Source organism: Halichoerus grypus, chromosome 14 (genome assembly GCF_964656455.1).
Source record: "Halichoerus grypus chromosome 14, mHalGry1.hap1.1, whole genome shotgun sequence".
NCBI lineage: Eukaryota > Metazoa > Chordata > Mammalia > Carnivora > Phocidae > Halichoerus > Halichoerus grypus.
The window spans coordinates 81,150,121-81,173,132 of record NC_135725.1 but is presented as its reverse complement, the minus strand read 5'-3'; the positions used below and the strand labels follow the sequence as shown (position 1 = coordinate 81,173,132).

The 23,012-nt window shown below is 50.0% G+C and overlaps 1 protein-coding gene across 6 annotated transcripts in view; it reads left to right on the top strand.

Annotated features, from left to right (window-relative positions):
• GGTA1 (glycoprotein alpha-galactosyltransferase 1 (inactive)) overlaps positions 1–23,012 on the top strand; it is a 55,389-nt gene that overhangs the window by 17,855 nt on the left and 14,522 nt on the right. For 2 of the 6 annotated variants that reach the window (XM_078061712.1, XM_078061714.1), the window contains exons 2-6: positions 10,340–10,459; positions 16,910–16,998; positions 21,043–21,078; positions 22,378–22,431; positions 22,905–22,970. In XM_078061712.1, the coding sequence (XP_077917838.1) occupies positions 16,919–16,998; positions 21,043–21,078; positions 22,378–22,431; positions 22,905–22,970 (236 nt within the window). In that variant the 5' untranslated portion in view covers positions 10,340–10,459; positions 16,910–16,918. The remainder of the gene's footprint in view (positions 1–10,339; positions 10,460–16,909; positions 16,999–21,042; positions 21,079–22,377; positions 22,432–22,904; positions 22,971–23,012) is intronic. The other 4 variants (XM_078061713.1, XM_078061715.1, XM_078061716.1 and 1 more) reach the window with 4 other exon arrangements.

Here is a 23,012-nt window from a genome sequence, read left to right as displayed (position 1 = left end):
TGCCTGGTGGGTGATTCAGCGTGCAGCTTTGGATGCCTGAAATTTACTTTATAAAACTTTAGCATAGGTAGGATGGGATTTCATGTTAGTGCTATTTAGACTGAGCCAGTACACAGATGCTAAGAAAGCAAGTCTAGTGGGGGATGGCCAGCTGGGGCTGGGGGTCAGCCAGCATTATACCCAGAGGCAGCTGCTACGGACCCTCCTGGTGTTCCAGTTTGTGATCCACAACTCATGCTTTTCTAACGAGCACACTGGACGCTAATTTTTTTTTCCCCCTGGGGAAACAAGTGACTTGTTTTTTATGAGGAATTGTTATACATGGGCTCATACTGCTGAAATCAAAGTATTTATGATATTTATGTATTTCTGATGTGCAGATGGGCTAAAGTAGCTGTGATTCACTCCCCACCCTTGCATGAAGATGGTATAGGGTCCCTTACTCTGCTTACCCTGTACTAGCCAGGAGCTCTGGGTTCTGCGGGGTAGATGGGGGCCAGAATCCTGCTTCTGGAATCCGGGCACCTGCCTCCTCCATGGACTCCTATGGCATCTGGGGAAGCCCATAGACCCCTTCTGAGAATGTTTCAAAATCTAAAAAATACAATAATGAGATCATAGAGGAAAGGACTCAAATTGGACTATAGTTATGAAAATATTAATAACAGGGGTTGAATTTCAGCTTGGCCAAACTGGGAGGCTTCCGCATCTGGAGAATGGGGATGGTTCCAGGACCTGTTGCAGAGTTGAGTGAGAATTGAATAACGAGTGTACAGTGCTTAGAACACAAACCTGGCATGTTGTGTGTTCAATAAAGAATAGCATTTGCTGCTGCGGGTACTGTTATTAGTTATTCTATAAAGTACTTATTCGTGCTCTTCAGGAGCTCAGGATCTGGATTGGGAGACTATGTACATATGAAATAGTAATTAAAAGGAGAAGTGAAGGTGCAGAAGAAAAGCCTGATAAAGGGCCAAGGGGAGCTCCAAGGGAGTGACATGGCTTCTGGCTGAAAGAGTACCAGGTAGTGGCTAAGCTTTTAGGCCGGCCAGGCTCGGATAGTTTTGGCTCTGACCCTGAGCTCTTGGAGCTGGGCAAGTGATACCATCTCTCTGGGCCTCGATTTCCTTCTCTATAAAGTGGGGTAACAGTAGAATCTACTGTATGGGATGCTGTGAGCTCCACCTCCTCGACTCCTGTGACGATTGGTGAATGGGACCATGTGGCCGGCTCACTTCCAACCCCAGGAGGCTTCCAGTGCTGCTTGGCACACTGTGTCCTTGTCCCTGGTCAGTGTCTCCCCCTCCCAGTGTCCCTGGCATCTGCTGCTAACCTGGTGCGAAGGGGGCTCTCAGGCTGTAGTCTCACTTGCTCGTATCAAGTGATCTAGCTTCTTCCTTCATAGGAAAGGGAGTCTGTAGACAACAATCCACTCAACTTCCTTCCCATTCTTTTCAAATGTAGGTGAATGGTCAGCCATCTTTGGGACTTGAGGAGAAAATTTCTCCAGAACATTAGAGAAATGTTCTTGCCTCTGTCTTACTTGCGTGTGTTCATGCAGGGCTCTTAGTGATGAGGAGGGTGAGGTTTTGAGAGGGAAGAGGGTAGACTTATACCTCAAGAATCTCCTACTCTGTGTGAGATGGGCAGCGTATCAGTCAGGATGGAGTAGGTTATACTTCAGCAACAGACAGCCCCTCGAGGCTTGGGGCCGAACCCATAAAGGTTTATTTCCTTCTCTAATTAATATGGGCATCCTGGGTCACCTGGTGGCTGTGTCCCTCACTCAAGGAACCAGGCTGCTGGAACGCCTTCTTGAATGTACTCCATGGCACAAGGAAAGAGAGCCCTTGAGGGTCCTGCCCTAGCAATTGAATAGCCCACTCTTATCATATTGGTCAGACTAAGTCACTAGTCCCCAACCACAAGGGGACCAGGAAATGAAATCCTACAATGAAGGTAGAGAGCTGGAAATATTTGGTGGAACAGCATTAGTGAGACCTCAGTGGGCTATTCCCTTCTGTGCCTCGCTGAGCTAAGCAGCCTGGGTGGTGCCGATGGAACAGCCTATGGACTTTCCATTGTGAGTGCTAGGAAACCACACCCAGGGCAGAAACCCCAAAGCCACCTCTCGGCCCCAGCGCTGAGCAGACGAAGAGAGTGGCACACACGGCTGCCGCCATCTCTGGGGGACGACAGCAGAAGCTCAGTGGAGAACGGAGCCGTGAGGACGGCAGGTGACATACCTCCTCAGAGCTCGAGGCCCTAAGCTCCTGACCAAGACCAAGGCCAAGGCCAAGGCAAAGGGGTCAAATTGTGGCTTTCACGCCACATCTTCGTAACAGACTCATGTGATGTGTCCTCAGTGGAGCTCGTATTCAGGTGCTTTTGCTCCATTTCTGAGCTGTTTTATGTTTATACTTGAGTGAGGATGTTTTTTTTCTGAATTGGGTGCCTCCCTTAGCGTCAGCCCATCCGTGCTCACCATTTCCCAGTGACATTTCTGTGCCCATGTCAGAAAGCCCACCGTTGGCATCCCCAAATCGTTCAAGAGCAGTGGGGCCAGGGGAAGGGAAGAACAGTGATGTGGTCATCCCTGGCAGAGGCTTCTGGAGTTTTCTTGGCCACAAATAAGGAAACTTGGGAAGACTGTTGACTGCAGCCTCCAGCCCCTCCCTGAGGCCTTCGATTTCCTGTGCTGTGGTTTAGAGGCATCTCGTCCTGGAGAGATGCCAGACACCTGGGTAGCAGCCCTGGTCTCCTCATGTCATTGCCAGGTGGCCCTGGATCAGTCATTTGCCTTCCTCGTGGCCTCAGTGTTCTCATCTATAAAATGCAGCAGCTCAGAAGATGGGGGGCATGCTTGAGGGTAGAGTGACCTTGGGTAGTAAGGATGCTCCTGCAGCCACACGGGGAAGTGGCATGTGAGACTGTTGTCCGATTCCTCCAGAAATCCGTGGAGCTCAGAGTAAGGGAGTGACTGAACGTTGGCGGGGCTCCTTTGTCTTTTTCTGTCTCAGGACATTCACCTCAATCACGGAATGCATTTGGTGGTGTGATAGTTGGATTCTGGGCTCAGCTTCTCATCAGAGCTCCACGAGAGCGAGGTCATGTTGGCTAATCTTTGGAGACCTAGTGGGCTGAGCAGTGTCTGGCATATGACAGGTGCCAATATGGACAATCAATACTTACTTAATGAATGAACAAGCCAGGGAATACATCATTCCCTTCGACTTTGACTGAATCAGTGACTTTCAGACCTCCTATGGGCCAGAAGCAGGTTGGAGAAACTCTTGCCTCCACCCAAACCCAGCTTCCAGTCCAAGTTGAGTCACCTTGGGCAAGTCCCCAGATTCCTCTGCTGGTGGAAAGAGCAGAACTCACCCTGACTCACGGGCTAGGGAGGCTCCAGCAGGTGGGAGGATTTGAAAATGCCCCATCCAAAGGATGGGCTGGTTGTTTTTAGGACACGGGAACATGCGGACTTATTGGGAACACAGAGCAGGTGATGCTGGAGCCTGTGAGGTGGAGAGTTCTGGAACAATCATTATTAGGAATTAAGTAGCTGCCATTGGGCACTTGTTCCAACATCAGGCCCTGTGCCAAGCACTTTATGTGCACCCTCTCATTCACCATGGTTGAAGAGAAAGGCGTTGTTACTCTCATTTTACAGAGGAGAGAAACCAAGTGTCAGGAAGCTCACGTGATTTGCCCAAGGTCACACATTTCATCAATGCCAGACCTGTGTGACTCCAAGCCAGGCTGTAAGCTCTGGGACTTACTGCCATGCTGTCCTGCCACTGAGATGTGGCGGAACAGTGCTTGTCCCTCAGACACCTGTGCTGATCATGCCAGGTCCTTTTTCCTGAGTACCTGCAAGGGACTGGGAGCTTTACAGATGTTATTGTTCATCCTTTCAACAGCTCAAGGAATAAGAAATTATCATCCCTGCTTTATGGATGAGTAAACTGAGGCTCACAGAGTGTGGAGTGACTTAGTTACCCCGGGTTGGAACAGCAAAAAAGTAGGTGGGCCTGGGATTTGAATCCAGGCCTGTCTCATTCCAAGAACAGGAGAAGAATTAAAGCCATCTCCATTGTGATCTCAATTAAGAGGTGTTTTGTTTTGTTTTTTTAACTTACGGCTAGGATTCCTGGAACCTCATCTTTAGAGATTAGTTCTTGGAAGTCAATTTGTTGTCAAGTTATTACAAGAGTCAATTTATTACAAGAGATGTAGGAAACCCTAGTGTGGGGGGGGAAACAAGACAACCTCAGGATGTTCCAGTAGAAATTTTTTTAGGAATATTTTATTTATTTATTTGAGAGAGAGAGGGGGAGAATGGGCATGAGAGAGAGAGAACCAGCAGAGGAGAGGCAGAGGGAGAGGGAGAAGCAGGCTCCCCATTGAGCGGGGAGCTGGACGTGGGACTCCATCCCAGGACCCTGGGATCATGACCTGAGCCAAAGGCAGATGCTTAACTGACTGAGCCACTCAGGTGCCCTTTTCCCAGTAAATTCTTAGCCTTTGAATACCTCCTAGCCTGCACAGAGGAAGCAGGGAGAGCAGAGATACGCCCAGCCAAGGTACTAAGGGGGACAGGTGGAGGTCAGCGGTGGAGCAGAAATGCATCTGGAGGGGCTGGGCTTGCACCACCTCTGAGCAGTTGTAGGAAAGACTCTGGACGCTGGAGAGGGGGGTCCTAAGGGACCCGCAGGTGGTAAACACAAGCCCTGGATTCTAGCTGGAAAGGATCTTGAAGAGGACGTCATTCAACTCCCTTTATTTTATGGAACCGTTTCTACATAGAGTAACCCTATGATTAACCCTCCAGACTGGCACACCTTTGAAAGTGAAAGAGGGCTCTAGGACATAACCTGTTAACTGCCTCACAACACACGTAAACCAGAACTGACCTAGGGAAAGCAGTTTGTACGGTCACCCTGATTTTATGGGGCCTTTCTGACTGACGACACCAGGCAAAGGCAAAGACTATAGAAAGGCAAAGCACAAGTAATAGAGACAGGAGGGGGGTAAAAAATGAAGGCACAGGAGACAGACCCCAAGGGAGAGAGGAGTGCTGACTTCTGTCTGCCCGTGGGCGCGTGCACGGACGGCCCGGCTCTGTGCCAAGGCCAGCCTGGGTCGCCTGACGGCCGGAGCAGGAACTGACGTCCGTAAACAGCATTTGGCATTGGTAGGTGCACACATCCCTCTCACCGGACGTGGACTTGAAAAGTGCAGGCAGGGGGTCTGATTCAGGCTGTGTGTGGCCCCGTCCCAGCACAGTCCCCGGTACTGAGGAAATGCCCTCCATATGTGTATTGCTGGCATAAACACTGGTGGGCATGGCTTTGCTGAAGTATGTCAGGGAAGATGGTGTTTTGTTTGCAGAGGAAAGAGTCTGGGGCCCTGTCTCCGAGGAGCTGTCAGGTTCATTGGGGAAGGCACAGCTCTGTGGACACAGAGAGCTTATTGGAGGTAGAGTGATCTTGTACGTGGACGCGGAGAGCTTATTGGAGGTAGAGTGATCTTGTCCGTGTTACTTAACCTCTGAGCCTCGGTTCCCTGCCTGGGAAATGGAGAGCATCGTCTCTGATCAGAGTAAGGATCAAATGAAATGGCATATGTAAATGAATAGTAGCCTTTATCGATATTAATAATGTTCTAGGAAGCAGAGATCAGAAATCAGTTCCATACTGAAAAGATGTGCCTTAAACCATCAGAAAAGTCTAGAGGTGGGACGCCTGGGTGGCTCTGTCGGTTAAGTGTTTGCCTTCGGCTCAGGTCATGATCTCGGGGTCTTGGGATTGAGCCCAGTGTGGGGCTCCCTGCTCAGCGGGGAGCCTGCTTCTCCCTCTCCCTTTGCCCCTCTCCCCTTCTGCGCTCTCTCTCTCTCAAATAAATAAATAGAATCTTAAAAAAAGAGAGAAAAGTCTAGAAGTTCCCCATCACTAGAAGCCTTCAAGCAGAAGCTGTCTGGCGTGGATGCTGTAAATGGGTGAAAACCTTTGGGAGGTAGGCTGGTTAGCAAGACACTGGGAGCGTTGACAGAGGGACTTTAACTCCTGCGGATGGGAGTGACTTGTTTATTGCTCTCATGTCACCTGGCAGAGGTCAGCCAGCCAGGGGAACACACAGGGGCAACGAGGCTGGGACTGGGAGCCGGCCCCTTGAGAGACAGGCTCTGCCTCTGGGAGGGAGAACAGGACTCAGGCAGAGGCCAGCCTTCTCTCCCCATGTAAGGCTCCCTTGCTGGTTCCAGGGCCTCCCACCATGGCTGAGGGAGGAGAAGGCTGCTTAGAACTTGCCTCTCAGTGGTTCTGATCTCAGCCAGATAAAGCCTTGGATTAGGCACACCTGTTGGCTCTGTGCCCCCCCCCCCCACCCCACCCACACTGCCCTTCCCCCAGCCAAAGGCTGGGGCCTCCCCTTCTGTCTCTGGTCTTGGGAGCCTTATCACGGCCTAGGGCTCTGAAAGCCCCAACGGCTCCTCTGCAGGGGTCTGCAGCCAGAGTCTGTGGCTGGGCTGGAGGGGTGCCGCGACCCCCCAGAGCTGGGACGCAGTGCAGAGCGGGAGACACTAGCCCCAGCTTTTCATCTGCCAGGTGGTGGAGGGTTGGGGGGAGCGTGAGAAACAGCCCCGCACATGCAGGGAGTTGCCTGCAGTGTGGGACGCCGAGCCAGGACCAGAACCTCTGTCTGCTGCCACACCTCCGCGCCTGGCACTCCGTGCGATTCTCAGGACGGCAGCAACCTTGCCCAGGCACATGTGTGTGGCCTTCTCCTCTCTTGCAGCGGCCAGGGGGCCCCGAGGGGGCCAGATGAGAGCGTGGCCCCCAGCTGGGAATCCAGAGGGATCCAGAGGGCCTCACCGGACTCTGCTCTCAGCCCTCACACGGCTGTCTTGGCTGCACAGGGTCCTCCCCGGCTGTCGCGATTCCTTTAGTTCCTGGCTCCCCACCCCCTGCTGCCTCTTAGCGGTGCCCCCTTGGTTTCAGGGCGGTGCCTGTTAGGGACGCCCCACTTTGCCCTCTGTGCTTCTCTGCCTCAGCACCCAGCAGACCTGCCCGCTCTTGCCCGCATGCTGGCAACTCCCAAACTGGACTCCTCCGGGCCTCGCTCTCTCCAGGACGCCACTGCTGAGCTGGCTCCGGCAGGTTCTTTGAACTCAACGCATCTAGGACGGAACTCCCCAACTCCCCCCACTCCCAGCCCTTACACCGCATTCTTCAGTAGCAGCAATACTATTCCACTCTGCTACTTCACCCAGAAACCTGGGCACCAGCCCAGAGCAGAGCTTGCAAATGTCAGCGAGCGTCCGCATCACCGGACTCCTCGTGCAGACACTCACCCTGGGCCCACACTGGACACCGCAGGGTCCACACCTGGAGCAGCATGGACTACACTCATCTCTGCCTCGCTCCCTTCATCCCACTGCTCGCTGCTAGTATGGCTCTTACTGTTATCATTGCCATCCATTTTTTAGAATAGTTAACATTTATCGAACGCGCAGGTGCCAAGCACCACGCTAGGCATGCGTTGTAGCCTATAAAGATGCACGGAACATCAGCTGGTGTTTTACTTTGGTACAAGACGTATGAAAGTATCTGCCCATAGAGTTGACATTCTGGTAGAAGAAAGATATTTAAGAGATAAATAAGGGGGCGCCTGGGTGGCTCAGTCGGTTAAGCATCTGCCTTCAGCTCGGGTCATGATCCCAGGGTCCTGGGATCGAGCCCACATCAGGCTCCCTGCTCAGTGGGGAGTCTGCTTCGCTTCTCCTTATCCCTCGGCAGCTCCCCCTGCTTGTGCTCGCTCTCTCTCTCTGTCAAATAAATAAAATCTTAAAAAAAAAAAAAGATGAGGGACGCCTGGGTGGCTCAGTCAGTTGGGCGTCTGCCTTCGGCTCAGGTCATGATCCCAGGGTCCTGGGATCGAGTCCCGCGTCGGGCTCCCTGCTCCGCGGGGAGCCTGCTTCTCCCTCTGCCTCTGTCTCTCTCTCTGTCTCTCATGAATAAATAAATAAAATCTTAAAAAAAAAAAAAAAAAAGATGAATAAGGAGCCTACAAAAAGAAAGTCATTCTAAATCTGGGAATTTCTCCCCAACGAGGTGACACTTAAGCAAAGTTGAAGGAGAATGTACTTCATGTAACCCAATTTGCTCTGTCACTCACAAGCAAGAATGTCTTCTGTGACTGCCCTAAACAAGTTTCCGATGAAACAAACACTGACAGCCCATAAACATTTGGTCTGTAGGGTTCTTTGTCACGGACACTTAGTCCTCACACTCTGCAGAGGTGATCAGGGTGGGATCTTGACCTTCATTTTTCCGTGCCAGATGTGGCCTTGGATGCAAGGCCAGGCCTTCCCACACCTGGGCTGCAGCCACCTTGGCCATAACTCTGAGGCCCTGCAGTCCTCTGCCTCGAGGTATGGCCAGCGGACAGGTACCGCACGCTGGCTGCTAGCTCAGAGATCCATGGGCGGCCAGGACTGGACGGACCCTGGTGACCACGAATGATGAGGTTAGGCAGCCTGGCTGGGCCCGGTCCAAGCTCTTCCCTGGATGGTCTTTGGCCTTCTTCGATCAGCACAGCTACACGGCCTGAGGCTCATTTGCTAGTTCTCAGTCTCTCAATTCAGGAGTGACCAGAAGTGTGTACTCCTTTGTTTTGAGAGTGGTGCTTGGTATTGGGGCGGGGAACCCAAAAGAAAGAAAAAGTAGGGCCTGCCTATGGTCCTCTGGCCCTCAAGCCAGGGGCAGGGGAAGACCATGCCCAAGAGAAGGCAGCTTTCAAAAGAAAGTTTTCTGTTCACTCTTGTTCTTAAAACTTGCATGGAAAAGGCACATTCGAGACAAATTTTCACAAAGTGGACACATCTGCGTAACCGTTACCCAGCCTAAGAAGCAACGGGACCAGCCCCACGGGAACTCCTCTGGGCCCCTTCTGAGTCTCAGCCACCCCCATCCTAACTTCTAGCACCACAGATTGGTTTAGCTTGTTTTGGAACTTTAAATAAACGGACTCACCCAGGGCTTCTTTCTCTCGGCATTACGTGTGCGAGAGTCATCCTGTTGATAGCTGGCTCAGTCTCGTTGTTGTGTGTGGAAGCGCACACTCTAGCACAGGACTGAGCTGCTCTGAGGATGGGCTTTGGGGTTGTTTCCAGTTTTTGCTGTGCTATGAACGTTCCGGTCTGTGTTTCTTGGTGAGCTTACGGGCATTTTCTTTTGCGTCCAGATCTAGAGCACGATGACTGGGTTGCAAGGCACACCTTTGCTCAGCTTTCCTAGATTTAAGCGCGTTGTCGGGACTTCCAGACCCAAAACACTGTAGCCAACCAGCTCGTGCCCCCAGAGGAGGGGGTGTGAAATTTTGTTCAGAACAGCAGTAAGAGGCTGGATTAGGCATCCCCTCACGGGGCTCCTGGACTTTGGTCCCCTCTCCCAAGTCTGGGGTTTCCAGAATGTCCTCCCAGGAGGCATGTGGGACCCCTCGGGAGGGCTGGAACCAGGGTGGGGGAGGTTCCGGGGGGGCTTTGAGCTTCATTTCCCTGCCTCAGCCAAAGCACTCTGTGTGCTCAGTTTTGTATGGTGGAGTTCTGAGAATGACTTCCTGTGGGTTTTTTTTTTTTTTTTTAATAAAAGTTTTAGCTGTTTCAACGTTTGAAAATCCACTGCTCTAAGGTCCTTTCCAGCTGGAAAATTCTATTTTAGGAGCAAGAGGTGGGTGTGGGAAGGGTTAAGCATTATTCAGCCAAAGAGCAGGGTTGGGCCTCAGTGACCTTTTAAAGTTCTTATAGCTCAGTTTTTGATGCGGGAGATCTCATAACATTCTATAAAAATAGCGTTCAAACAAAACAACTTCCGAAATTCAAAAGATGTGGAGGAGAGGCTTAACCTTGGGGGCCGTCTAGGTAGCATTTCGACAGAAGTCTTGAGGACTCCCCTTCGCCCACCCACCCCTGCATTTTTTTTTTTTTTAACCTCTCCATTGGCTGTTCCTTATAGTAGTCACTGGGGGACGTTTGGTCTCAGAACAGTTCCCATTTTTGCCAAGGAGTGGGTGACATGGGTGGCCTGTGGGTCCCTCTCAAGGGTGGTGGTCTTCTCTCCTCCAACACCAGGCCTAGTTTGGGCCTGTAGTTCCGCTGGGTGAGGGAGGCCCGGCCACTCGTGGGCCCAAAGAGAAACATCTCTGCCTTGGCATGTAGCTCTGAGTCAAGGCCTGATAAACAGCCCATTTCCCCAGGCCAGCAAGGAACAAAGCCCCTGGCTGCTGTGGGATCTGTCTACCCCCCTCTTCCTGAAACAGCTGTTTATTCTTTTGACAGGAGTTGGAAGGCAGCAGGCACCTTCCCTTCCTCCCAGCCCTGCCTCCTTCTGCAGAGCGGAGCTCAGTAGAACTTTGTTGTTTTGCCTTTTACTCTGCGGGGAGAGAAGCAGACGATGAGGTATGTGAAATGTTGAAATGAAGGACTTCTGCCTTGTCGGGGTCACCGGGGGAGTTGCGAGCAGGCTTCAGCATGGACCCACCTGGGGGAGGAAACTCGCTCTCCCCTTAGCCTCTTGCTGGTGCCCCCAGTAGTCCCGGAAGAAGACGAAGTCCTTCTCTCCCGGCTCTAGAAGCAGGAGCCGGTGGGATGCCGGCTCAGGGACTTCACTGTAACTTCTGCTTTCTTTTGCTGCCCCTGGCAGGACCTCACGGGGGCTGCGGCCGGCGTGGCTGTGGCCTGGGCTTTTCTCTCTAGTGGAGGCCGGAGGGCGGGGGCTGGTGTCGTGGGTGGACCCAGAGCCCTCCCAGGGCAGTGCAGACACTCCATTTACCGTATTTCTCTCGGGAGACCCCTGGGCCGGGCGGCAAGGAAAAGCTGGCTGGATCCAGGCTTTAGAGTTCCTCAAGGGGATTCAGGAGAAGGCACCACGAGAGGGACTTCGGAGAACAGGTTGTTCCGTTTGTGAGGGCTGGAGCGACAATTAGTCGTGTGTTTAGTCTGAGACCTGACTCTTCCTTTCCTCTGAGCCTCATAATGGAAAACATCACTGGAAACAGCCTTCCCTATGCTTTTTTTTTTTTTTTTTTTACCCCCACAGATTGTCCCATGTTTCTTCCAATGGGGAGCGTTTCCCTGGAACACCCCCCATTGCAGCGGGGTTTTCGGATCAAGTGGTTCTCCCCTCCACACCGCCCCCACTCCGGGCACCATCCTCTTCCGATAGCTGGGCCTGGGAGGCAGAGGGTCTCCTTTTCACACTCCCCCTCTGGGTGAGCGCGGTGACCTCAGTCTGTGTTCAGGCTGTTTCCTCAGCTAGGGGTGAACGAGGTGGAGTGGGTGAGGAAGGCCCCACCGGGCACATGGGGGAGGCGCCTGGAAATGGAGCCAGTGCTCACCAGCTGGTCCAAGGAGAAGCCAGCGCCATCAGTGAGTCCGGCCTGTGAGTGGCCGGCTCCGGGTCAGTTGTGACCCAAGTGATTATCATGTGATAATCAAGAGAGACAAAATGAGCAGATGTGTCAGACAGCCCCAGGTGGTTAGTCTGTGGATAAGCCTTCCGGCTTATAGAGGAAAGAGTGGTGAAAAGGGTGGACACTGGAGCCCAACTCCCTGGACCTGAAGCCCATCTCCACCGCTTTATGCTATGTGACAATGGGCAAGTTACTTAACCTTTCTGAGCCTCCATTTTCCTATCTTTAAAACGAGGATGGGGGCGCCTGGGTGGCTCAGTCTGTTAGGCGGCTGCCTTTGGCTTGGGTCATGATCCTGGGGTCTTGGGATCGAGCCCCGCGTCTGGCTCCCTGCTCGGCGGAGAGCCTGTTTCTCCCTCTCCATCTGCCTGCCACTCTGCCTACTTGTGCTGTCTCTCTCTCTCTCTGTCAAATAAATAAATAAAATCTTAAAAAAAAAAAAAGGATGATGCTAGAGTGACTTCACAGGGTCATTGTGAGATGGAGCTGAGAGACTACTGGTAAGGCATTTGGCCCAGGGCCTGGCCTAGTTCAGTTGGGGAGCATCCAAGTGTTGAAGGGCCTGGAGCTTATTCCATTTTCAGAGCCCTCTTCAAGGAAAAGAACACAGAGTTGTCAATACTATATTAGCATGGAAGTGAAGGTTAGAATATGAGAAGAGAGAACGTAGCAAATAACACTGACAAATATTTCAAATAGGACTAAATCCAGGAAACAACATCATAATAAAACGATGTGAAAATCATATAAAGACGGTTAGTCTGACTTAGTTGCCTAATGCATCTGTCATACTCTGCATGGTCTTGGATTACCTCTTTATCTGACAACGATTTTGCAGTATCATTTTCGATAGAGACAAAGAATGAATCCATTTGGCCTCTGGCGCGGTTAACCAACATTGCTTTTTGTTAAGGAGCGTTTAGAAATGTTTCTTCCAGCTTCACAGCTTAGTATTGGTGGTGCCACATCTGTAAATCTCTTGGCTGTTTCCCCCTCAGAGGACCCAGCTCTTTGACCCTGGAGCGGTTAGGGGTGGGTTACGAGGTGGCTCTGAAGCTTGGATCACCATGACCCCTGAGCAGGGTGCAGAGCAGCATCTGGGTCAAGTCCTTCCCCTTGGGACCCAAGTGGGAGGCTCCTGGGTGCTCAACCAGGTCCACCTGGGGCAGGTTGTTACTGGGACCCAGGTTGGTGTGCAGGGAGTGGGGTCATTCCCTGGGCCCCACCTGCAGCCCCAGGACAGCCCTCAAGGCTGGAATGATCCCCCTCCAGACAGGGGCAGCACTCCTTGCCTCAGGAAACATATGGGCCTTCCTGACCCACTCCCCACCCTAATGATCAGGCCCTAGCTTGCAAGGGGGACTAGTTTCATTAGCTTCTGGGTAAGTCAGCCTCTGCACTCAATGCATGCTGGTTGGTGCTCCCACCTCTCAATGCAGGTTGGTTGGTGCTCCCACCGCTCAATGCAGGCTGGTTGGTGCTCCCGCCATTCTGTCGTCACGTCAAAGAATCCCCGTGGGCCATGGCAGCAGGAGCTCCCCGTGTGTCTAAGTGAGCTGCCCTCGTAGAATGAGGCTTCTATCCCTCTGCTTGATTTCTCTTCCAAGTCCTGGGTCCATCAGGAAAGACGGTCGTGGAAAGTTAGGTCCACAGAACTTGCTTCACAGACGGGGAGACTGAGGCCAGAGAAACTCGTGACCCTGGTTTACAAATCCGGCTTTGTGTGGGAGCTGGGGCCCACCTGGAGGTCTGCGACACACAGGAACCTCACCTTCCTCACCTGCCCACCGTGAGCACCGGGCAGTGGGGGCAAATGTGCTGAGTAGCTGGGTCCTGAGCTGGGGGCAGTGGGGGGTGGGGAGCTGTCATACGGTCGCCAATTAGGGTGCGGGGTGGGTTCACCCAGACTCTTCTGTGTGGTGCAACCTAAGAGGACCCAGACTCCTTTCTCAGATAAAGTCACAGCCCTACTTCAGAGCCACAGATTTCAGAAACTGGCCTGTGAAACAGCATCATCATCATGATGGCTGCCATCTGTGGAGCATTTGCTGACCCCCAGGCACAATGTGCTTCATAGACTCCATCTCCTTCAGTCCTTCCTCAAGAACCCTGGAGGGGGATGTTTAGCTCCATTCTGTACGTGTGAATAGAGGCTCTGAGTACTTGCTCAAGGCGTGTGTCCAGGAGCGCTGACTCCAGAGTCTTCGTGCTGGTCTAGTTTCCACCCGGAATGCTGGGTCTAAACATTACCGTGGAGGATGTGGAGGACTAAAGAGGGTTTTGCCCAAGGTCATGAACACCCAGTTGGTTCCTGTGCCCTCCCCTGCCCCCTCCCCTGCATTGTTTTCGTTTGCAACACTTATCACTACCTGACCTGTAGCCTTTTTGAGTCTCTTGATTGAGTGCAATAGTCCAGAAGTGACGAAGGCTAGCGGGGGTCAGCCTCTCGGGGAGGATGCGGCTGGGTTCCCTGGGTTTGGGGGAGGAATCAGAGGCAGAGAGGAGGTTCTTTAGCCTGGGGGAAGGTCTGTTTCCCTCTGCCTGATTCCTCCTGAGATAATGGCTTTTCCAGAGCCTGAGTGCTGTTCCTCAGCTGAGACGTTCACCTTTTCCCCTGACACAAGATGGAGAAAACACGGTCCACCAGAATTCCTTCCAGAGAGGAGTTCAGTTTGGAAGGAATACTTTGACTTAGCCCCAGTGGGGTGGAACTCCAGAGATTCTCCGAAGGATGTGTGTGTGTGTGTGTGTGTGTGTGTGTGTGTGTGTGTTGTTCTGTGTGGGACAGGATGGGGGTGCGTAGGGAAGAATTAATTTATGGGCCACACGGAGAAATCCGTCTGACACTTCACATGGGAACCATTGCGAGGGCCGTGCTCTACGAGGAGGCCGCGCATGGGGTTGGACGGTTTCAGGGGAAAAATCACAAGTGTGACAAGAGGGCCTGGGAGATGGTGGCGGGGATTCGGTGGAACTGGGCCTGGCCGAATCTTTCGAAGGGTGGTGCCCAGGGGACCCGGAGTCACGCTCCCCCACGTGAGATAGGGCAGCAGTTTTCAGCAGGGCCCAGTTCTGTGCTCTACCCCTTAAAGGAAGGAATTCAGAAGCAATCCCACATTTCCTTCTTGGTGGGGAAGAGAGCCAACCACCAATTTTCAGAATTATCCAGTTTTGAAAATTCTGAGACAGAAACCTAAAAGAAGGACTCGTAGACCACGTCGACTGCCAAATGCCTCATTTTGGTGCAGAGAGAAAAATGAACGTGTCTTAAAAGATCAGTTGACCACCCTGCCAAGCCTTCCTTGCCCCGGGGACTTGGATCCCAGATTCCAGGAGGCGCGGATACATCCAGTTCTAGTGCCTCACAGAAGGACCCAGTATTGGCTCCCTGGAGCAGCTTCTGGTTGCCAGTCTCCAGTAAGAGGGACGACTGGCCATTATCAGGTTCAAGCCATCTATGAAGCCTAGAAAGCAACGGGCTTCCAGAGTTGCCTCTGATGCTGGTTTCTGGAATTAAAAAAGTATACACATATTTGGAGAGGCGATGGGGAGGTGTGTCTGATTTGGGCTTCTGCCAGGTGTGTCAGTGATCCTTCTCCACCCTGAGAGTTTGGGTGTCACTGGAAAACAATTTGTGTGGGATCCTCAGCAGGTGGAGCTGGTGGAGCTCTGGATGCTCGTGGCCGTGTTGTCCCCTCCTCCACACACACAGGGTGTTGGTAGCGGGGCCCCGGGCTTGGGCTCGATCAGAGAAAGCCCACTTGCATCCCACTTCCGAGGAGCTCTCCATCAGGCTTTGGCAGGGAACAGATGGAGAAACCTTGAGAGTCCCTAATTTGCATTTATTTGCACTTCATTGTTTAACAACACAGTCTTATTCTTTTTCTTCACATTTGTTTCGAGCACTTGCTGGTAAGTACCGGGCATGGTGCTGTCTCATTGGGGCCCCCCCATGGCGCATTTTATGAACTAGCATTTTGGGGGAGCATTTATACAGTGCCAGGCACAATGAGAAGCATTTTGTGGACACCGTCTCTTGTCATCAGCATTTTCATCCGCATTTTATTTTTTTTTTTATTTTTTTTTTTTTAAAGATTTTTTATTTATTTATTTGAGAGAGAGAGAATGAGAGACAGAGAGCACGAGAGGGAAGAGGGTCAGAGGGAGAAGCAGACCCCCTGCTGAGCAGGGAGCCCGATGTGGGACTCGAACCCGGGACTCCAGGATCACGACCTGAGCTGAAGGCAGTCGCTTAACCAACTGAGCCACCCAGGCGCCCTTCATCCGCATTTTAAAGATGAGGAAACCAATTCAATTAGAGATCCACAATCCCTTTTGTGAAACCCTAACGCCAGATATGTTGAAATTCAGAATTTTGGGGTGTGGGTAATAGATCACGTATCAGGCAACGCCCCAGTTCAGCAGCGTCGCTTAATAAAATACTTCAGTGTTGATGCAAAGAAACGTTTAAACAGTCTCACTAAGTGGGATAAAGATTATGGAGAGCCTCCTCTCAGGGCCCTGAGGCCAATGGAATTATAAAAAGACTTTTGGTTCTCAGAGGTTTTCGGAGCTGTGCATGAGGACCCGAGGACCTGCCCCAAGGTCAGGGCTCCCCAGCTCCGTGTGCGTCCACGCTGGCCCCCAGATCCACACTTCTCTGGGAGTGAAAACATCTCATCGTTATGAGAGGCGGCCACAGTCCCCATCTAGATCTTTTTGCTCCCAAATGTAGGACTTTTCTTGTACTTCTCATCCTTTTGCATCCTGTCTTCATCCCTTGGGAAGCTCTTGTCACCTCCCCAGTGAGAGGCCTTCCCTGACCACTCGAATTAAAGTACTTCCTAACCTGTTATTCCCCATCCAGCACCCTGTTCCTCTTCAAACCACAACTCATGCAGCAATCAAGACATATTTATGTGTGCCGACTAATTGATTGATTGATTGCCTGTGGGCGTGGTGGGAAAAGGCTAGGTGAGGCTGAGAAGTGGGTGAGCCTAGACTTTAAGGGACCAGGGTCATCTTCCCCTTTGAGGATGGGACGTGTGGTCATATATCAAAGGCAGCAGAGCTGGGGAAGGGATGGTTCCGAACCCACAATCTGAGTTGGAAGGCAGCTGAAGCCCGTGGGAATCATTTATAGCTACGCCCTCACCCACCCAAGTCCATGGGGGACCCTGTGGTCGGTGAATACATTTCCCCTCTGAGCGCCAAAGTGGCCTTAGCATCCTTCCCCACCGGGGAGGCGGGTCAATTCATTAAGTTAGCCTAATTTGCTATTGCAAGCCTGCTCAATTTAAGGTAGAACACGCTCCTTAGCTCTAGTTAAATATTTATAAACGTTTCCCCTTAGAGGGTGGAAGCCTTGCTTAGAAACCATATCTCAGCTTGAATTTATTTAATCTATTTTTTCCTTTCTCCTTTTTTGTTTCCCCAGGAGAAAATAATGAATGTCAAAGGAAAAGTGATTCTGTCAATGCTGGTTGTCTCCACTGTAATTGTTGTGTTTTGGGAATATATCCACAGGTAATTGGGGAGCGCGGTGTCCACCTTTGACTTGAATCTCCTAGTTATCGGCCAAGTCACTAGGTTGAAGTTGAAATTGAGATTAACTGAAACAATGAAGAGGAGATTCCACCCTTCCCGTGTCTCTGAGCCCTGGACTATATTTAAAATCATTAGATCTCCAAGTACCTTCTGGCTAAATTATCTTCCTTCCTGCTACGTTCCTAATGTTCTGATTTTTATAACCTTTCCGTTCTGGCTAGGCTATATCCAGAAACAGCGAGGCCATATTAAACCCAAAATGTGACTTTAGATGATTTGTATGATGAGCTCTGAGAATTACCTTAAGAGATTTCAGACAGGAATTCCATGAGAATTCCACTCTGAATTTTGCAATTCTAAAATACTTTCAGGGTTTAAAGGAGCAACTCACAGTTGTTGACTTTTGCTGTAAAATCCACTCCGAGTGGCTGGTGATTCATTTGTGCCTGGCTACAATGCTTGGGGGTGTTTTGTTTTGTTTTGCTTTTTAACTCTGGAAAGCAAAATGAATTAAACATTCCTGGGTTTTCAGATTCATCCGTGGATTCACCGCAAATATATGTGTTTCTGTGCTTTGGGAAAAGACAGTGTCTCAGAGGTTCCAGCTGGAGAGACTCCTGACAGAAAGAAGTCTCTGCAAACAGCTACAAAAATTCAGGATGCCTTTGACTTAAGAGGCACTGGGACAGCTCAGCCTTGATCCAAAAAGTCCACGATACAGCTCTGGGCAGGAAGAGCTGTCTGGGCACCACTACTATTTTCATGGTGGAGTGCTTTAGTAGCCCCCAAGTTAAAGATGACAGCCTGGATTAACATTTGAATTCTTTCAATTCTTAAATTCTAAGATTTGATGAGCCAGCAGGACCATCTTGGCTACTAAACAAGGTCCTGTGCCTTTAAGTACATCTGTAGGAGGAGGACTCCCCAGAATATGGGAGCTATTATTCCCCGGAGTACAGCATAGATCTAACGGCTTCTGGACCATTATTCTGTTTCATTCTGAACAACTCATTTTCACAAAATCAAGACAAGCTAGAGTGTGATCAAATTCAAGGGGTCTACACCCATGGCTTTCGAATTGAGGAAACTGGGGGTACTTAGTCCTAAGATGAGAGGATTCAGAGCTGAGTGCAGGGAGCCTGGCATCCCTTGGGTACTCGAAGGTAGAGGAAAGTCTGGAATCTGGAGCTAGGCTGTCTGGAACTGGTCCTCTGCCACCACTTACCTCCTCTGTGACTTTGGGCAAGTTACTCAGTGACTGTGTTCCTCAGTTTCCCTCTCGCAGTGACTGTGTTCCTCAGTTTCCCTCTCATTAAAAATGGGTGATAATAGTACCTGTTTCATAGGTACGTTGTGGGGAGGATTAAATAAGTTACTGTATATAAAACATTAGGGCAATGCCTGGGACTTAATAAGCACTCGCTAACTGCTAACTGCCATCATCATCATCATCATCATCATCATCATCATCATCTGCTCCAGAGGGCAGAATAGGACAGGGGGTTTTGACAAATAGAAGGAAGAGCTTTAGCAGTTGGAAGACACCCAAAAGAAGAACCAGCACTCCTTCAGGTCCCTGCCCTGAGTTGAGATGCTTGTGCAGATAACCCGCAAGCTCTGAATGCTTGATTGTTTAAGCTTGCTGCTTTGAATCTGAGCCAGAGTTGTACTTCCATAATTTGGGGCGGTTCGCAAAATTAAAATATGGGAGCCAAAAGCCCAAGTGTGCATTTTGGCACCGACCTTCCCTAAAGAGGGTTATTTTGCAGTGCTGGGCACTCTCTGAACAGTAACTGGAGCAGGTCCTGGCTGCTCCTTGGGGCCATGGTTTGGCACCCAGACTCCGGGCACATCATTCTTCAATGTGAGGAATCTATTGAATGTCTGCAAGAGGCGTATAAGGCAGCAGATCCTTTGCCACCTCGTGAATTGGCCACGTGATGGCTTGAGGTGAGCTGAGGGCACTAACCTGAGACAGGTGGGCAGGCCTGAGCTTAAAAAGGATTTTAAAATAACTAAATGGAACACATCAAATGATTAGGAATACAACGTGAGCCAAGGAGAACTCCTACCCTCAAGGGGTTATGATCTAGATGAAGCAGGAAGACGTGCATATAAATAACCAATGCTAGAAGTAGAGAAAGAATATCAGGGTAGAGAAAAGGAACTGGCAGAGTTAAGGAGGCTGAGGTTATGTTTGGCTTGGAGAGGGATCTGTTTTTTGCATTGATTTGCAGCTGTTTACTGAGCACCTACTATGTGCCGGGCACTGTGCTAGGATTGTATCAAGAAAGGCACAGAAGAGAGGACATTTGAGCTGTGTCTTGAAGGACGAGTATGTGTGAAATGTCATACACTGCAGAGTGGGTATCCCTGGGACTGCTGAGATGTGGAAGGATTCTGAGAGAGGAGGGTGAGGAGGGGAAGAAGGAGAGGTTAGTAAAGAGAGGTAACAAGGTAGCAAAGCTGAATTTAGAAATTGGTGTCCTGAGTGCCAGGTGGCCATCTGAGGGATGGGTGCCCTCCTCCTCATTCCCCTCCCCCTTCCACCTCTTGTAGGATCTGGAGTCAGATTCCCCAGGTTCAAATACTGGCTCTGCTCCTCACTAGCAGTATGACCTTGGGCAAATCACCTAATGCTTCCATGCCTCAGTTTCCACCTCTGTAGGATGAGGAAGAGTAGAACCTACTTCGTGGGTTGTTGTGAGGGTTCGGTGAGCTAATATATGTCAATTGCTCACAACAGTGCCTGGCCAAGTATTTGCTGTTATGAATATTGTCAGAGTCAGTAGAGGAACAAGAAATTTAGAGCGTGGTCCATGAGTTCTGGGCTCAGGAGAAACCATAGGCAGTGAGAGAGCATGCATTTTATTCCTACAAAGAGATGCGCACCCCCAAGAGGGGGAGAACGCTGGGGGCGGGGGTAAGAGGCTAAGGGGCATTGGCAGAGTCTGAAACAACCGTGAGTCATTTGTGTTTTTCAGGGATGAGGGAGCTGGGGCCAGGCAGGGGTTGAGCCAGGGGAGGTGCCTGAGCTCAAGTCTAGAACTTTTCCTACCAGGCTGTACTCCCTTTATTCACAGAGAGGAAAAGGGGCCAAGCAAGGCTTAGCACTGAGGCACAGCGTCCCTGCACAGAACAGAGGAGTAACGCCGTATGACAAGTCCTGTCACTTTACCCCCCAAAATGCCTCTCAAGTCAGTGTGCTTGCTCCCCTCCACCTCCTCGGTTTCAGATCTCAGTTAAAACAATCCCCCCCCCCTCCTGGAAGCCTTCCGGGTCTTCCTGTTAAGTGCTTATAGTTAGGCTTTTTTTTTTTTTTTAATAGCCCTTCTTGGAGTTCGAGGTCACGTTGCTGGGTGGTTATGGGAATAGGGTCTGCCTTCCCTGCTAGATTGAGTGGACCACAAGGATACATAGACATAGGACCTGTGTCTGTCTTAGCTAACACTTGACACGTAATCATGCTCAGCAAGTATCAACTGAATGAGTTGAGATGGCTCAATGGAGGAGTCATATATTCACTGGCCCAGCCTTGTAGGTGCCTACAGACCATCTCACCGCCTTCATGAGCTTAGGAAATGTCCTCTGAGACTGCTCTATAGAAGCTTCTGCGGCCATCGCTTTGTTTTCTATGGGAAGATAAATCCTGGGTGCAGGATAGCTGGGATGTTCCTGAGTAGGTGGCAGAAGGGAACCCCTCTGTGGAGCCCCACCCTCAGTGAAACCACCCCTAGACAATGGAGAGCTGTTGTCATTTTTTTTTTTTTTTTAAATTAAGGTTTGAGATTCTCCAGTGACCTCTTTCCCACCTCTTGTTCTGAATAACCCTGACGTGACTACAAGTGAAAATTCCCAGTCCCTTGATACCATGGGCTATATCTCAAAAGGAAAGTAGAAAACTAGGAGTAGTCAAAACCCAGGCTTTCAGCTCAGCCCAGGGCTTCGCTGATAATAGTTGCAAAACAGCTTTCTCAGAATTAAAAGTAACATGATATGTTTTTATTTCTCATTTGCTTTCAGCCCAGAAGGCTCTTTCTTGTGGATATATCACTCAAAGTAAGTGCTTTGAATTTTAGAGATCTATGGGATGGCTCCTGTGTCCAGTCTGGTACCCCCTACAGTCTATTTTTAGCATGGCAGCGGGTGATGGAGCCCTGGTCAAGGGCTGGGGGGGAAGGGTGGTTTCCCAGGGATCTCGACTACCCGCTTCCCATTCCCTAGACTGACCTTTATCCAACTGTGACTTGTATTTTGCCCTTGCTTCTCATCAAGGGTTTCTTTAAGTGGTATCCTTTGGAGAACATTCTGCCTTGCTGATGAAAAGAATCAGGACAGGTATTCTCCATTATGCTGCCCAGTATATGTTATATAAAGCCCCTTGCAAGAAATTCCTGTGAGACAGAGGATCAGGAAAAAAAGTCAGGGTCTCCTGATGAACTAATCTTTATTATTATTATTATCAAAGGCAGTGAGAACTATGTAAGCCTTCATTTTTCTATCTTTGGCTTGGTTGCCAGGAGGCTCCGAGTAAAGTCTTGAGCTTAACTGCTTGTACTTTCCTCAGCTTTCATTTCTGATATTACTCCTTCCCTGGTGTTAAATCCTGGCTTTTATGCTTACATTCTGTGGGATCTTGCCACTTTGCCCAAACCCACGTGGCCAAATTCTCAGCTATGAAATTAACATAAAGGTAAAAACCTTTATTCTCGTGAGTAGCTGGGATGACCAAGATCATATGAAAACACCTACCTGGGTGACTAAAGAAATATTTTTCTTCTGTTCCCTTTTGTTTATTTAAGTCTTATGTGGTCTCCCTGTGTATGGTAACCACACCTAAATTATCAACCATCTGAAATACCTGCTGAAAGTAGATGGGCTTTAAAATAGGTTTCTTCCTATTATTATGCCTGTTCATGCCTCACCACCTTATTTGTCCAACCACAGAACACTGCAGCCCCTGGCTTCCCGCTCCTCTCCCTCCTCCAGAAAGCCCCCGCCTTGGAGAAACTCTCACAATGAGAGAGGATGGAAATTTCCCCGTGGGTGGTGAGGGTGGCTTCTGATGACAGTTTCCTGAGCTTCTGGTTCAGAGACCCTCAGATTTCCTGAGGCTGTCCCTGCTGACCTTTGTAGCAACCTGAATTCTAGTTTAGCAAAAGAGATCATTCTTGGAAAAATACGCTGTTTTGTTTTGTTTTGTTTTGTTAATTAAGATTTACACCTTGTTCCCGTAATTTTCAACTTTTATAAAGCTCTCTGATGTATGCTATTTCATTTACTTTTCAAAGCCACCTTCATGGTAGATTTATTATCATTATGATTGTCACCATCATTATTATATATCTGACTTTTCAGAGGAGAAAACCAAGATTCAGAGAGGGAAAAGGTCCCATCACGGTCATACTACCAGTAAGTGGCATATCCCTGACTCAGGTTTACGTATCAGTGCTCCCCACCTTGTCACCCCCTCTTCTTTCCTCTGTCCCTGCCAGGGCACCCTGGATGAGCTGAGTGCCGGGGGCTGCCTGAGGGAGGAGAGGTCCGGGCAGGGATAGGTACATCTTACCCCATTTGGCTAGAGCAGCTTCACTTCTTCTTTTTTTTTTTTTTTTTTTTAAGTTTTTATTTTAATTCCAATTAGTTAACATACAATGTTATATGAGTTTCAGGTGTACAGTAGAGTGATTCAGCATTCCCGTACATCATCCAGTATAGGGTAGCTTCACTTCTGTCTGTTTTATGAACTGGCATTTTTTTTTTTAAAGAAATTTAAGTGATTTTCTGCCATAAAAAGAGTTTGGAAACCCTCCCTTCCCCCACCCCCGGCCCCCCAGTTTGGGACTGCCTCATTTTCTAAAAATGTCATCTTTTTAATTTCTTAGAAACCCAGAAGTTGGTGACAGCAGAATTCAGAAGGGCTGGTGGTTTCCAAGCTGGTTTAACAATGGGTAAGTTGATGGGATGACTCTCTGTGTTTGTTCATCCACCCA